The sequence below is a fragment of the Calonectris borealis genome, chromosome 15 (genome assembly GCF_964195595.1).
Source record: "Calonectris borealis chromosome 15, bCalBor7.hap1.2, whole genome shotgun sequence".
Lineage (NCBI taxonomy): Eukaryota > Metazoa > Chordata > Aves > Procellariiformes > Procellariidae > Calonectris > Calonectris borealis.
Window position 1 is genome coordinate 23512932 of NC_134326.1, and position 15728 is coordinate 23528659.

Here is a 15728-nt window from a genome sequence, read left to right on the forward strand (position 1 = left end):
GTCTTTGGATGCTGCTCCTCTGCCCGCCTGGACAAGAGAAATTCCTGCAAAATCCTCCTTGGCGACCTGTGTCCTCCAGGCAAATCCCTGTGGCTGGGTCTCTGAAAGCTGTCCACTCCTGTGGTGCCGTGTGTGGTCCTCCTGTCTGCAAGAGGAGTAAAGCTGGGCTTGTGTCCAGCACGTTGCCATCTTCTCTCTCGGATGCTGCCGGTGCTCCGAGGGATGCTGCCGGGGAAGAGCCAGCCCCTCGGCCATGCGAAGTGGATTTGAAAGGCTGTGGAGTGCCAGTGAAGGAAAGTGGCAAAGATGCTGAAGGCAACGCTCCGGCAGCCCTGCCTGCAAACCCAGACTGGCTGCCCCACACCCAGGGAGGCTGTGCAAAACCTGTGTGTCTGCGGGACGGCCAAGGGAGACACCGAGGGGGACACCGGCTGTTGGCAGGAGAGGGGGAGCAGAGTGGGGCAGAGGTGCCGTCAGCTCCAGGATGCTCCTGCTTCTGAGCTGGTCAAGCAGAAGGGATGGACTGGGCCACTGGGAGGGAAGGCAAGCGGGAGCTGCCAGTGGGAGCCCAGGGGGTTCAACAGGGACCCGCAAGGTCCCACGTTGGATGGCAGCAGCCTGGCCTTGGCGGCTGAGCCCGCAGCCCCCCCAAAATGCCCTGGCTGTGCCCCGGAGCTGCCCCTGATAGCAGCCAGCCCTGCGGCCGACCGCAGCCAGGAGTGGAAAGTGGTGAAGATCCAACGGGTCCTCATCAACCCTGCCGGCGAGCTGAGGAAAGTGGGTAAGAGGAACTCCTTCTGGCCACCATCCCGCACACCGAAAAGCACTGCTATGCTCCTAGGACCAGGGCTGCCGCTGCCCAGCACAGCGATGGGAACGCCTGGCTCTTCCCAGGGCAGGACCTCCACCGGGTTAGAGGTCCCAAGCTCCCGGCCAAGCCACTGGGACTTTTTTAGCTTGAGATGATCTTTCTGGCCTTAAAAATAAGGAGGAATCCATGGCTTTTCTCGAGAGGGGGGTGGGAAGGCAGCGGGCAGGTTCCCGTGGTCTTCAAGTGCTCAACCAAACCCCTAGTGCGGCACAAGCGGGGTGGGCTTCCTGACCTTCACCCTGGTCCCGGGGCTCGGCGGGACCCTGCCAAAAGGGAGGTGATCAGGGCCAGCTCCTGGGGCGCTGCCTGGGACAGGGACACCTCTCCCTGGTCGGTCAGGGCAGGGATGGCAAGCATTCGCTACGTGGCTTGGGGCCATCTCTCTTTCAGCTCCTAGTTTAAAAATTAAGCGCTTTATTTCAGGCCGGTTGGTTCCTACAATGCTCTCTGCCCTCGCCTCGCTTCACAGCTCTGTTTCACAGCCGTTCCTCTCTGTGACTGTCCCTTCAGCCACAGTGACACAAATACAGGCGCATATCTAGGGTTACCACAGCCACTCCCATGCCTGGACCTCCCCACCCCGGGGAGATGCTCCCACAAGATTAGACCCATCCTCTTACAGGCATCGGACCCATTTTTAAACCCCGCTTCCACCCTTCTTTCTATTTTGCTCCTGCCCAGCTGTTATCTCAGCTGCCATGCGGCGCCGGGGCAGGTGTGTCGCTGTCCCCATGGGATGGCGTTATCGGCTGCTGCTGCTCTGCTCAGAGCCTGGTTTTCCCAAAGCAGCCCCCAGGATGGGGAGGGATGGGAGCAGCTGGGGATGCTCAACATGAACCTGGTGTCCAGAATCCATCCCCCGCCTTGTCGGGGTGTCAGACATCCTCAAAACCAGTGGCTGTCCAGACGGGATGAGGACTGGGAAGCTCAGCTAAGTCCTTTGGCTCACTGCTGCCCCAGCAGCTCCCCCGGCCATATGGGCGTCGTCTTTCAGGGCTCAGCACACAGACCAGATGGACCCAAATAGTCTTCCCGTTTCTCACTCTGCTCTGGGATGGCAGATTGCGGCAGGGAAAGGTCAGGCCTGACTCTGTCCAGGCTCAGCATTTTCCTTACCCGTGCCGCCATCCAGCACTTTTGCTGCCAGCCTGGAATTTTAAAGTAACTCAACAGGTTTGTTGGAAAGAGTTTGTCTGTCCCGTTTCCTCCCCCTCCAAGTGAGATCACCACCAGCCGCTGCCTGCAGGACCCATCAGACTTTCCAGAGCCTCCAGGCAGGATGTCTCTGAGGGTCCTGAGTGCCGGCAGCAGCTCCAGGACCTTGCAAAAAACCTGCAGGTTTGCGAAGGAGAGGTTTGGTTCAGAGCAGGGACAGCAGCCGAGGAGGGAGGGAAGGGCAGGTCCCCCCTCAAGTGGCAACAGAGCTGCCTCTGCAGCAGGGTGTTTGCAGGAGCATCCCTGGGAGGTGTCGGGCATTTGCTCCTCTTCTCCTTAGCTGGCTGGGGGTAAAATACATCCCCCCCCTCCCTTTGCAGCTCCTGCAAGAGAAAGGGGTGCATCCACTCACACCCAAAATCATGCAGGGGTGGTCCTATGAGCTGGGAGCCAAGCAGGTGCCCCCCCCAAGCGGTGCAAACCCACCCAGGCAGATCCCAGGTGCCCTTTTGGTTCCCGTCCAGCAGCCCAAGGCCTGCACCCAAATATCCGGCTCAGCGGCCCGAGCTGGTTGGCACCTTTTGGGGCAGGCTGGGGAGCGCAGGAGCCCCAGGTAGAGGCAGCGGCTTGGAGATGCAGGAGGCAGGACTGGTTTCCCTGTCTGGTGTGCAAATAAACGGAAGGTTTCCCTCCCTGGGGGCTGCCGAGCCAGCACCAGTCTCCCTCAAAAACCAGAAAAGCACAAAAAAGCAAAGAGAGACAGGAAGAAAGGAAATTAGAAAGGCAAAAAATAAGGCCAAGAGCTCATCCTGCGGCGTGGACAGACGCGGGAAGGGGGTAAGGCTGGTCCCACAGTGGTGCCAAGGAGCTCTGCAGCCCCAGCGGGAGCGGGGTCGTGGAGGTGGGAGGTGATGCTGGCTCCTCGGGAATCATCTTGCCCAGGGCTGTAGTCCCCCCGTCACTGGGAACAGAGCACCGCTGGCAGAAGGCTTTCGGTGCTCTTCCCAGGGGCTCTCCAGGGCAGTGACACTGGTGCTGGATTTTTGCCCGGTTCCAAGTGCCCCAACTCTTTCTGCATGGGGGAAACCGGCAGCAAGGGGAGGCCCTGCTTCCCCGCCAGGTAAGGTGCTGCAGGTCCCCAGCAGTGCTGGGAGGAGGGAAAGGGGGTGAGGGATGGGTAGGGGGGATGCTCAAGGCTGGGGTAAGGGGATGCACAGAGCTGGATAAGGGGGATGTGCAGGGCTGGGAAAGGGGGATGCCCCGGGCTGGGTAAGGGGATGCCCCGGCTGCTCTCACCCCGGCAGCGGGCTCAGGGCAGACCCAGCCGGGACGGGAAGCGGCGAGGCAGGGCCGCCGGGGGCAGCCGCGGCGGCGAGGCGGCTGCCGGTGCCGCCGGGGAGGGGGACCCGTCCCGTCCGGTCGGTCGGGCAGGGCGGGCAGGGGCAGGGCCGGCGGGACCCGCCACCCCCCGGCCCCGGCCCCCGCCCGCTGCCCCCCCGGGCCCGCTTCGAGGGCGGAGCTGCCGCAACTTTCCTGCCCGCCGCCTCCTCCCCGGTGCAGTCGGGCTGCGAGGGGCGGCGGCGGCACCGGCACCGGCACCGGCACCGGCACCGCGGGTAGGACCGGGGCTGGGGAGTCAGTGGCTGCCCCCGGGCGGGGCTGCGGGGCTTGGAGTGCCGGGGGAGCGGGGAGCAGCCGGCCGAGGGGGCCGGGGCAGGGACCGGGGGGTGCCAGTGCAGAAGCGGAAGGGTGGGTGGGAGCGCAGAGGGGGGTGACTGGGATCTGGGGATGTCCAGGGGTGCTGGGGGGCTGGCAGCGCACGAGGGGGGCCGGGGATGCATGGGGATGCGGGGGCGCACGCCCAGGACCCCCGGTGGGGTGCTGATGGTGGGCAAAGGGCAGGCGAGTGGAGCCGCACACAGCCCGGGGGGGAGACGAGGGCTGAGCGGGGTTTCTCTCTCAGCAAATTAGCCGAGCGCGCGTCGGTTCCCTCTGCCCACACCCGAGGGTCTGGCATGGGGCGTGGGAGGTACAGCGGCACGTGGGGGTCCCCCCGGCGCTCGGCAGTGTCACACCTCCCAGATCTGCAGAGCGTTTTCCCAGGCAATGTCCCGTGTTCCCTCCCCTGGCCATGCCACCCTGCAGTGGAGACACGAGGTCTGTCCCTCCGGCTTGGCAGCCGGCGGGATGGATCCCTTATGGGTTGTGCAAGGGACAGGCGAAGGCCCCATTTCATCCCGCTCCCCTCCCTGCTCCGTCCATCCAACAGGGGCGAGCTGAACCAGACGACCTTCTCTCGCCAGGCCAGTGCCTCCAGCTCATGGCACCAGCCTGGTGGGGCTGTCACCGGGGCCCCAGCAGCCCAGGATGTGTCGCGGCGAGTCCGAGCACCGGTGGGCATAGCAGGGGCTGAGACTCATCTGCCAGGCGGGATGGGGTCCCCGTGGCACCTGGCCATGGGATGGGCTGGCTCTGCTGCGTGCCAGGCAGATGGGTGGCAGGGCAGCCCAGAGGAGGTCTGCCCAGCTCTAGCCTCCTTTTGCAAAGCTAAAAGCTTGATTTTGGCCTCCGCTTTTGCGGAAGCAGCAGCCTCTTCTTCTCCAGCGTGGATGCACGCAGGGCTGGGGCTGCTTGCTGCAACCCCTCGGCTTGGCGTGCTCCAGGAAAGTGGGGCTGGGGCAGGGGCAACCAGTCCCTATTAAAGAGCAAAACCCCCCCGAGCCCCTTTTCCTCCTCCCCCCCAGGTGGCAGATGTGAGCCCCAGGGCTTCGTGCTTGGAGTCTGCGAGGCTATTTTCGGCAGGATTTGGGTGCTGAGCACCAGGCAAGGCTGGGACACGGCTACGAGCCAGGAGGAACGTTGGGAGGCAAACAGTTCCAAATCCAGCAAAGCCCTTGTGAACAGAGCGCAGGGAAAACTTGCAAGCACATCGAATTTTCTCGCTGTGCCAGATTTTGTCACTGGCAAAGGCACCCGAGAGGAGAGGCCCAGCACGGTGTGCCCTGCCAGTCAGGTGAGGTTGCTCCCACCACAGCACCCACTGCTTGAGCCAGGGCTTTTTGGGTCTGCAGGGCCAGAATGGATAAAAACTTCATGGAGGTTTTATATCTGGGGTATAGGAGGGTTGGAAGCTGGAAACGAGGCAGAAAATTGTTGTATTTTTATCCCTGTTTGAATCATATCTGTTTCTAGCTAGCTCGACTGCCTGTCTGTGCTACCCTCCTTGTTTTCCTAGCAGCAGATTATTTGGGATAACTCTGGGAGCTGGAGGGAAGCGCAAACTTAAATGTGTGCGAATTAGTGCGCATTGCAAAAAATCCTGCACAGCTGTAGTTGGGGCAAAAGGCCAGTTGACTTCTCTGCCAGAAAACCTGCTTACAGGTGTCCAAAGCCCTCAGTGTTCAGGTGAAAACACTGGATTCCCCCTCCCCAGCACTGCCTGGCTGTAGATGTGCGTTCAGGTTTACGGCATGGTGGAGGCGTGTGTCCCTTTGGAGATGGGGTTTGTCTCAGTTTAATTCTTGGGTTTGCTGGTGGGATTTTGCCAGCAAGAGGCACCGTTTGGGTTGACCCACAGCAGCCCAAGAAATGTTCAGAAAGGGGGGGAAGTGCCTGCTGGTTATGGATGGTGGCTGCTGCGCAGTGTGAAGGTGGATTTGGAGTTTCTGGTCCATGCTCTGCCTGGCCCTGGACAGCCCTGGGGCTGGTAGGTGGTCAGGTGGGACATCCTGAGCATCCTCCTGTGAGCTGGCCAAGGTGGGCTGCAGCATTGGGATGGCCGAGCATCCAAACCAGGAGCAGGCTAGGGATAGATTTTGGAGTCACCTGCCAGCCTTGGGTCCAAGATTTCACATGGCCTGTTGCATCTCGCCAGCCCCACCAGGACTCCGATACCTCTTGACTTCTCTGCACAAGGACCGTCATGCGCGGCGCTCGCAGCCACTCAGACCTGCAAGGTGGCAGCTTCCAAGTCGCTTGTTTTCTTCATGTGACATCCCAGCCACATCAAGACCAGCAACTTCCACTGAACCTGTCGGCTCAGAGAGCCCTGGGGTATTTCCCCTCCCTGCAATTTGGGGCCAAATTCTCATCTCATTCCAGCTTTTGGAGTTGATGTCAGGGCAGGGCGGGCCACAAGCAGATTCTGATACATCCTTCACCATCATTTGGGGTCAGATGGTGACTCCAGCCTTTGCTGGCTGGACTTCAGATGCTCTGCAGTAGCACTGTGCAGGGGGACCCATCCTTTGCACAGAAAGCTGAGCTGGAAGGAAATTTTTTTTCCCATCTGGCCAGGAGAGGAGAGCAACAAAAATGCCTTTCATCACCCTCGTCATCCTCGCTCTGGAGGAGAGAGCACAGTACATGCTGCGGTAAGGATGACTGACAACTCGATAAGAAGCTGTTAGGCCCTGCACTTGGGGGATGTTGCTGGAAGTAACCCCTGGAGCAATGGAAACTATGGAGCAAGTGCCTATATAAATATATCGATAGAGATCTATAGGCTCCTCTGGCTGGAGCTGAAGTGATTGCACCGAAATAGCACTCGGGGGCTGTTGGCCAGCATGCACCGGGAGTCCAACCATCCTATGGGGCACAGGGAGCACCCCTGGACCCCAGGGCTGGGGACTGCCAGGAGACCCCCCCAACACGGGGACGCGGCAGCAGAGAGGGCTGGTGGGGCTGGATTCATTGTTCTTGGGAGAAGCAGGGACATTTGGAGAGGGGAGACGTTTCCTTCCCGAAGGGCAGCATGGTGGTGAGCCGGTGCGTGGCGTGGGAAGGAAGGAAGGAAGGAAGACTGGAAGAGCGTGAGAAGAGCCGGTCACCCTTCGGATTTTGGACTGGACTCCTGTTAATGGGCGGAAGCTGATTTCCAGTGCCGCGCGAGCCCCGGGCACCCTCGGTCGCACATAGTTTTGCTTTCACCTCATCCCCGCGCCGCTCAGGCTGCCTTCAGCCCTGCACCCCTCCTCCTTCTCCCCAGCACCTGGACATTTTCAGCACATTGAGTTGCCTCCCACCTGCCTGGGACCAGGGGGAAGCACCCAGCCAGAGCCTGCCCTGGGCTCCCCGGCTGACAGGGGATGGCAGCGAAGGATGAAGGAATGTCCCCTGTGGCCGGGAGGGGAGTGAGGGGTGCAGGACCTGCCCTGGGTCATGAGGGTCCCTCCAGCCACCACGGCAGACAGCTAAAGGCTCTTGCACTGGGTCCAATAACCTCATCCTACAGCTCAGGCTGGAGGGGAAGAGGGAGGGAGGTGGTCCGTGCCCTTTGGCTGGGGATGGGATGTCATGTTGAGAGAAGATGAGCCACATTTGCAGCAGTGCCTGCAGAGTTGGGTTGCAGGGCTGCAGGGTAAGTTTGTCCATCCTTCCATTCGCTGGACTGTGTGCAGCTGTGCAAGCAGGGCGGTGTACAGGGTTGTTCTCTGCAATTTCCTCTGGCCTGCCAGAGGCTTCAGTGCTCTCCATCCGTGCGATAAAAATTGGATGTGAAGAGCAACCCATCCCCATTAGTGGGCTCGTGTGGAATCCTGAGGGATTCATTTCCAGTGGGCTCAGGTGGAGCCGCCCAGGAATGGCAGGTACCAGGTGGGGAGGGGCAGAAGAGCTGCTGGAAGCACGTAGAGGATGGGGGGCTGCAAGGCGATGATGGGAGCAGATGCCAGGCGGGGGATTTCAGGCCCGGAGGGATGCCTGTGCCCAGGGTGGCAGCAAGGAATGGGGGTACCTGGGGGCAAAATCCCGGGACACAAATCCTGGAGCTGGTCCCGGCTATGCGGGAGTGTATCCGGTGGCTAGTCCAAGCAGGAATGGGCTGGCCAAGAGCTGAGTCATCCCTCCAGCGCAGAGGAGATCCCCCAAGGCCCCTCGGTTGCTGTTAAAAGGCAGTAGCAGGAGCGAGAGGCTGCGAAATGGCTCCGTCGAGAGCTCAGCTTCTTAGGCGGCCTTGGCCTCCAAGGAAGCATGGATGCTCAGAGCACAAATTTCACAGACATCTGGAGCCGGTGGCTTATTTCTCAATGGCTCCTTGGCCGTATTTCTCCTTCGTTTCAGAGATAAAGGCGACGAGGGCGACCCCGTGGAGCGGGAGCCACAGCGCTGGCCGCCCTCCAGCCAGCCCAGCCGGAGGAAACCGCGGCCCCACTCTGTGCCGCCGCCAAAGCAAATAGAAATAGGGCGTTAAACAATGCCGGGTGCTAACCGGGAGAGATGTTGGCCGCCGGCGTCACCACTGTGGACGGGCTTCTCATCTCCAGGAGAGAGTTTCCACTGGCATCTCTGCCTCCTCTCCCCTGTGCCCAGCCAAAACCCTTCTTTCAGGCAGCCCGAAGGCTTCATCCACCCTCCTCCTCCTTTCTGGCCCCTCCAGGGAGGCAGGGCCATCCTGCACGCCTTGACGGTGCTGGGGCCAGGGCAGGGACTTACTGGGTGCTGAAGGAGGCGGGAGGGGTGAAGGGTGAGGAAGAGGAGATGCCCAGCTCTCAGCAGCCCTCTTGCTTCTCTGTGGGTTCGCTGGAAGTATTTGGCTTAGTCATTCATCCCTTCCCTCGCTGGTAGGCTGAGCCACTGCTGAAAATATACTGGAAGGCTCCCAAGCGGCACAGAAGGCAAGCAAATGAGAAACACATGAAGGAAGGGAAGGGAAGGGCAGGGAAGGCAAGGGAAGGCAAGGCAAGGCAAGGGATGGGGAGCGGGTGCTGTCGGCGCCTGGAGGAGTGGGGCTTGGGGCAGGTGGCCCTGGCCACCCACCTCCCTGCCGGGGCTGGAGCGGGGACACCCCATCACAGCTATCCCAGCAGTGCCCTTGGGGAAGGGACTTCACCCTTGGTGGGTGCTGGGGTGATGCTGATGCTCCGCACTGGTGTCTGTCCCTGAGCCGTGGCCTCAGCGTGGCCAGGGACACTGCCCTTCCCATAGGCGCTTCAGGGCGCACTCATAGGAAATTGCTCACCCCGAGAAAATGCGTTCCCAGCAGCTCCACATCCTTTTGGCCTTCGGGAAGGGCTGGCGTCCTGACCTTTTGGCCAACACACAAGAAGCTCAGCGGCACTCCGGCCACTCACTGCAGGGCTTTCGCCAGGCTTTTAGCACTTTGCTTTTAGCATTTGCGTAGGCATGAGGTTGGTGCCTTGCTGAGGGCTGTGTCTGTGTCCGGCGGGTCGGGATCTGCACAGCTTTTGTCGGCTGCTGCCATCTCGTGTTGCTCCATAAATCAGTCCCCAGATGGGGCTGGCCACCAGCCTTGCCATGAGGTTCTGGCGGGCTGGCATCAAACCCCGCTGGGTTTGCTTTCCTGCCGCTCAGGGCTGAGCGTGCTGGGATTTGGGGCAAGGGGCTGGGGGACACGTGCTGGCCCCTTCCTTGCCCACTGCCTCTTCGAGCTGGGAGCCAAAACCATGTAAGCTGCAACCTGAGACCTGCCGAAGCCCTTGGAGAAATTCCTTTCCCATATGGTCACCGTGACGGGACAGGAGGAAAGGTCCTGAGTGCCCCTGGGTGTCCCCTGGGCTTTGCCATCTGTCCCCTCAGCGTGCAGAGCTGCAGCTCAGCGTCTCAGCGGGGGCTGCGCTTGGTCCCCATCACCCCTGGACTACAATATCCCTGCCACGTACTCCAGCCCCGGAGCATCCCTCCTGCCTTGCTGCAGCTTCTGGGGAAGGGGTTGGGATGCTGAGGGATACCTGGAGGAAGGGCTACCAGTCCTGGACAGGGAGGGCTGGGATCCTACGTCCCCGCTGAGCCCCCCTAACCACCCTCTCCCCTCTGCCCAGGTCTCTCCCGCAGCACCAGCCTCTCCGAGAAGGAGCTGAAGGAGGCGAAGGCACGGAGCCAGAGGATTGCGGCACAGCTCACCACGGCGCCCGGACCCAGCTCCAAGGGCGTCCTGCTCTTCAACCGCCGAAAGCAGCGCATCGACGGGCTCGCCAGGGCCAGGCATGGCGGGGGGCTGCCACTGAGCCCTGCGCCCCAGCCTCAGCAAGCAGCCATGGAAGAGGGCAAGGGGCAGGGGACAAAGCCAGAGCCCAGCCAGCCTGGCACCCCAGGAGAGGAACTGCAGGCAAATGCCTCCCCGTGTCCGGAGCTGCCTGCTGAGGCCCAGCAGGTCCCGCTTAGCATCTACCTGAAGGAGAACATGGCATCGGCTGCCACCAATGGCATGCAGGAGGGGGTTGCTGGTGGGATGGAGGGTGGGGCGGGGGTGCTCAGGGATGCGGGAGCCTCTGTGGGGCCAAGCACAGCAGCTCTTGCCCTGCCACAGAGCCCCGAGGAGGGGAAGAACGGCGAGGTGCCTGGCGGGGTGCCCAGCGCACTGGCAGGAATGGCCACAGGGACGGCATCCCTGGCCAGCCAGGAGCAGAATGGGGCACGGGGCCAGCAGTACTATGAGGTCCATCTCACCCTGGCCAAGCCCAAGACTGTGAAGAACCGGACGGCCAGACCCTTTGGCACCCAGATGTCCCCCGCCAGCGGCCAGCCTGCGGAGGGACCCCCGACTGCCGAGCTGCCCCCGCCGCCCACCTATGCGGAGACTCTGAGCAGCCCCCCGCCACTCACCCGTGTCCGCTCGCCCCCTGCCTACTCAGCCCTGTACCCGCCCCGGGAGCAGAAGATGCTGCCAGGTCCTGCCCTGGGTTGCAGGGTGAGTGGACCAAACCCCTTGCCCAAAACGGGGATCCTGGAGGAGTCGGCCACCCGGAGAGCCGGCAAAAAGTCCATGTTCACCTTCGTCGAGAAGCCGAAGCTGGGCCCCAACCCCGATCTGCTGGACCTGGTCCAGAGTGCGGACAGCAGGAAGAAGCAGAAGGAGCAGGGGGAGCCTGGTGCTGAGGACGAGCCCTTCGCCCTCGGGGCTGAAGCCGCCAACTTTGTCCCCAACAGCGCGGCCAGGAGCAGGCAGCACCTCCTGCCGGCTGATGATGCTCCAGCGTGGTCCTCCTGCCTCAAGTCCCCCACCATCCAGCCCAAGCCGAAGCCACAGCCCAGCCACAACCTCAGTGAAGCGAGAGGGAAGGGGGCCGAGCTCTTTGCCCGCCGGCAGTCCAGGATGGAGAAATTCATCATCGAGGCTCCCTCCCAGCCCGAGCTGTTGCGGTCCCCGTCGCCCACCATGTCCCTGCCTCCCTCCTGGAAGTACGACGCCAACGCTTGCCTGTCACCCATGGTCTCCAGACACCCCTCCAAAAGTTCCTCCAGGCCCTCCAAAACCCCCCCAGCACCTCTGTACAGCGGCAACCTGATGGAGAATGAGGTCTCCCAGAAGGAGCTAGAGATCTCCAAGCACCAGCCCTACCAGCTCCAGTCTTCGCTCTTCATCCTCTCCCCATCCAAGGGGCCAGCGAGGTCCATGCCCCAGGAGGTGCCTCCACCCAGACCCTCTCTTCCCAACACCTACCCCTACCCCCATCAAACCGCCTGCCCGACCTCTTCCTTGCCTCCTTCCCCCGTTTGGCACCCCCCCACTGTGGCCAGCACTGGCCAGACCACCTCCAGCCCCTTCCCCGGTGCCGCCGGGGCTCTGCCCCTGACTCACAGCAGCCGTGCCGGTCCCGGAGCCCCGACCGAGGTGCTGCTGGCCTCCCCGTGCCGCTTGCTGCCACCCCGAGCGAAGGGGGGCTTCCAGGCACCCCGGCCCTCCTACTCCACCAGGAACGCCGGCATCGAGCCACAGGTGTGGAAACCTTCTTTTTACTACAAGTAGCGGTCGCAGAGAGAAAAACATGGGGGTTTTAGGCTTCCTTCCGCCGGGCAAGTCCTCCCTAACTGCTCACGGCTGTGCCAAAAGCCAAACCAACCACAAAAAAGGGGGAAAAAAGAAAAGGACATAGAAAAAAGAAGTAGCTGGGAGGCTGCAGTGGCGGAACCGTGGGTGAGACAGGTGCTGCTGACCCCGAGTGTAACGGGAGCTGAAGGGTCTCGGGGAGGCGGCAGGAGTCAGGGGCATAGAGCCCGCAGGATCCCAAAGAGCCGTCAGGAGCCTGCCCATCCCACAGGACTGCCGGCACTTTCTCTCTTCTCTCACCTGGAAACTGTATGGAGCATCGTGTCTCTGGCTCCGTCCTTTCCTCGCCTCCTGCCTTTCCAGCTCTCGTAGCCGGCAGCTGCTGGCTCTTCCCACTCACCTGCAGCCCCTCTGTCCTGCCAGCTCCTATCGGCCTTCTACCAAAGCAAACCCGGAGGCAACACACCGCCTTTCCGCTGCACTGTGCCTGCTCCTGTCTCTTTTGCTGCTCTTTCAGGATTTGTCCTCGTTTGCTTCCACACTGTGGAGGAAAGCCACATCCCCGGGGGAACGGCAGAGCCGCATGGTGCCGGGACCGGGGACACCATGGGGTCCCTGTCCCTCCCCACGCTTGGTGCTGGAGCTGGTGACGGGCAGCGCTGCTTGGCAGGGCCAGGAGCGAGGGATGTGCCGGGCAGAGGAGAGCAGGCAAGGGCAGGGCCAGCTCAGTGATGCTCAGCCTGATGCTCCTGGTCCAGCTGTGCCTCTGCCTGTCCCTTGCTCCTGCCACTCTCCCCACGGTAACGAGTTGCCTTTTGACTGTGCTTTTATTTCTCCTGCGTTTTTCTTTTTTTTCCCCTCTTTCTGAATACACTCTCTGCACTGTCAGACCTGGCTCTTCTCTTTCCTGCTGGCTGGGGAACAGCTGCCGGGTGATGGACCCCCGGGGCGGCACAGGGGGGGTCTCCGTACATCACGTGGAGGGAGGCTTTAGGAAGCTGCAGGTAGTGAGAGGTCCTGGGTCATATTTTGGGCAAGGATGATTAATTGCAGGCTCAGCCTGCCTCAGCCTCCTTGGCTGGTGAGGGGGTGCAGAGGCAAATGCATTTTTGGGGAGCCCTTACAGGGGGCTGCAATGCAAGAGGATGCCTCTCCAGTTCCCGCAGGGCTGAGCGAGCACGGAGCTTGCCCCAGCACCAATCCTGCCCCAGCACCAATCCTGCCCCTGTCTCTCTGCTCTGCTCCCTTCATCCCACTGAGTGGTGCCAGCACTAACCCACTCTCTGTCCCCCTCCAGGAAAGGCGGCCATCCCTCCCCCCCTCGCCTCACCTCGCCCACCTGCCTGGCCCAGGCAGCCTGGATGGCTGGGCCAGCCCGGCATCGGTGCCCGAGCTGGAGGAGGGACCCCCCATGTCCCCTCCGTGGAGCGAAAGGTCCCTGTCCCCGCTGCGGCAGGACGTGGACCCCCAGGCCAGCCGGCAGATGCAAGTGCGGCTCGCCAGGAACATCATCAACGCTGCCCGGAGGAAGAGCTCCTCTCCCAAAGCTGTGGGGCCGGAGGGCTCCCGGCCCTTCACCCCCATCCCTGCCAGCCCCACCAGCTTGCCCCAGTCCCCCCAGCTGGCGCGGCCAGAGAGCTCCAGAGCCCCAGCACTGCAGGCTGCCAGCAGCATGCTGGGGAGCCTGGGCAGCCCTTCGCCCACCCACAAAAGCCCCCTGCGATCACCCCGGGCAGACGGTCCCCAATTTTGTGCCTCCGCTGGGATGCCCCGAGCTGCCTGGGCAGAGGGTCGCCGGCTCCTACTGCCACCTGGTGTGTCCTCCTGCCCCGTCCCTGGGCTGTCCCTCAGCCCCAAGAGCCCCCTGCCATCCCCCATGGTGGGCGGCCGGTCCTCGGCCAAGCGCTGCACCTCCCGGTCCCCGACAGACTCAGACATCTCCCTTGACTCTGAAGACTCGGGGGCCAAGAGCCCGGGCATCCACAGCTTCAACCTGTGTCCCCGGGGCTGGACCGGCAGCCTGCGGCTGAAGCCAGGGGGGCTGCCCTCGGGGGCCCACTGCACCTCCTAGACAAGCCAGCTCTGGCCAGGCCACCCTCCCCCTGGGCCTGCCAGCCCCGGCAATGCCGCCCACTGACCCGCCACCATGAACACCCCAACCCTTGGGGCAGAGGTCCCCAAAAACTGGTGTCCCCGCTCCCCAGCAGAGCTGCCACGGCCTCTCAGCTTGCCGGCAGGATCAGGTGCCTCCCGCCTGCCTGCCATCCCATGGCCCCGCTCTATTTTTACCACCCTAACCTTTCAGGGCAGGACTGCGTGGTCAGCATGCAGAGCAGGCAGCGGGAGGGTCCCAGCCCCCAGCACGGCCCCCTCCTTCTGCAGCCCTGCACCATGGAGCAGGGATGGGGACGGACCCAGTGGTCCCCTCCTAGCCCCCTGTCCCCTGTGCCGGGGTGTCACAGACCCCGGCACCACGCAGCTCTGCTTTCCCGGGTGGCATGGCTGGTGCCGCTGCCCGCGGGGTCATGGCGCACCCGGCAGGGGTGGGCAGTGCCGAGCAGGTGCCGCTGCCATGGGACCTTCTCCCAGCCTCCAGATCTGGCTGGTTTCAACTGAAACCATATTTTGGGGAGGAAAAGTTAATTTTTTACCCCAATCCCCCAGTACTTCATTGCCTTTTTTTTTTAACTTTTGACCCCTTTTCAAAGAAATTCCCCCAAATTGTCTCCCGGTGACCAAAAAGAGAGCCAAAGTTATTTATTGCCATGTCAAGGGGAGCATTGCCTTGCCCAAGCAAAGAGGAACAGCCCCATCCTGTACGCTGTCACTGTCCCCATCCCCAGGCTCACCCCATCCCCGTCTCCACCCCTGTGAGATGGAGGCACACAGGGGGACCAACGGGAGCTGTGGCAGCCAGGGCGGATGGGAGAAGGTGGGAGGTTGGGGGGGGGCATCGAAGGAAGTGGTACAGGTTGCAGAGGGTTTGAAGGAGGTGTCAGTGCAGGAGGCAATGCTGAGAGTGTCTCGGGGACGAGGTGGTGTCCCCACGAGGAGTCCTGCAAGGGGCTGGAGTGGGGGGGGCCCCAAGGTCCCCCAAGGGCAGCAGTGTCAGAGGAAGGCTCGAGGGAGTGATGGGGAGAGGAGCGTGTCAGGGTGGACACAGTTATGTGGCAGAGCCTGGGGAGAGTAGTGGGTGCCCAGGAGGGCGATGGGTCCCCAAAGCACTTGTCCCCACCCAGGGGTGAGCGGGAGCCGGCTGGGGTGCCAGGAGATGTTATGGCAGTGACCGCAGCCACCCACCCATGGGATGCAGCCTTGGTACCGGTAAGACCAGCACCGAGAAAGGAGGATACATTTGAGCTGTCGGGATTCTGGCACGTTCCCCATTCAGGGCGTCCCTGTCATGCCTTTCCTTTCCCCGGGACACGCTGTAGGAGCCAGCCCATCCCTGTCCCTCAGGATCCCCCCACTCCACAGCCTGCCCTTCCCAGGACACAGCCCCCTCCCTCACTCCATCAGCCACCACGACCTGCCTTCGTCACACAGTTGTATACCCTGCTCAGAAATAAACTGCCGTTATCCCACCCGGCCTGGCCTGCCGATCCGTCCCCAAGGTGACCTGGGCAATCGTGGTACCTGGCCACCTCCTGCTGCTGCTGCACAGCCACCATCCCGGTCCCCAAGGGTCAGCCCTGCTCGATGCCAAGGTGACGGCATCCTGGTCCCCAAGGGTCAGACCTGCTCCGCCCCCTTTCTCAGCCAGAAATAACTGCTGTCCCGTGGCTGGACCTTGGCATCTGGGCTGGAGCCCAGCACCGGTTGGGGCAAGTGACAGGGAGCCCGGGGGTGCTGCAAAGGGCCAGCAGGGGCCATCGGGTGCTGGTAGCTGCAGCTTGGCTTCAGCTTCATCCCCAGCACAGCAGGAGAGCATCTTCGGTCCCCAGCGTCTGGGGCGTACCCCGGTCAGGTAGGGGA

The 15728-nt window shown here is 62.4% G+C and overlaps 1 protein-coding gene across 1 annotated transcript; it reads left to right on the forward strand.

Moving 5' to 3' along the window:
* Positions 1-306: 306 nt before the first annotated feature.
* Positions 307-15370, forward strand: SYNPO (synaptopodin). The gene is made up of 3 exons (XM_075164781.1): positions 307-781; positions 9805-11702; positions 13051-15370. The coding sequence occupies exons 1-3, from the start codon at positions 307-309 to the stop codon at positions 13822-13824; spliced, it is 3147 nt and encodes a 1048-aa protein (XP_075020882.1). The 3' UTR covers positions 13825-15370.
* Positions 15371-15728: the final 358 nt, after the last annotated feature.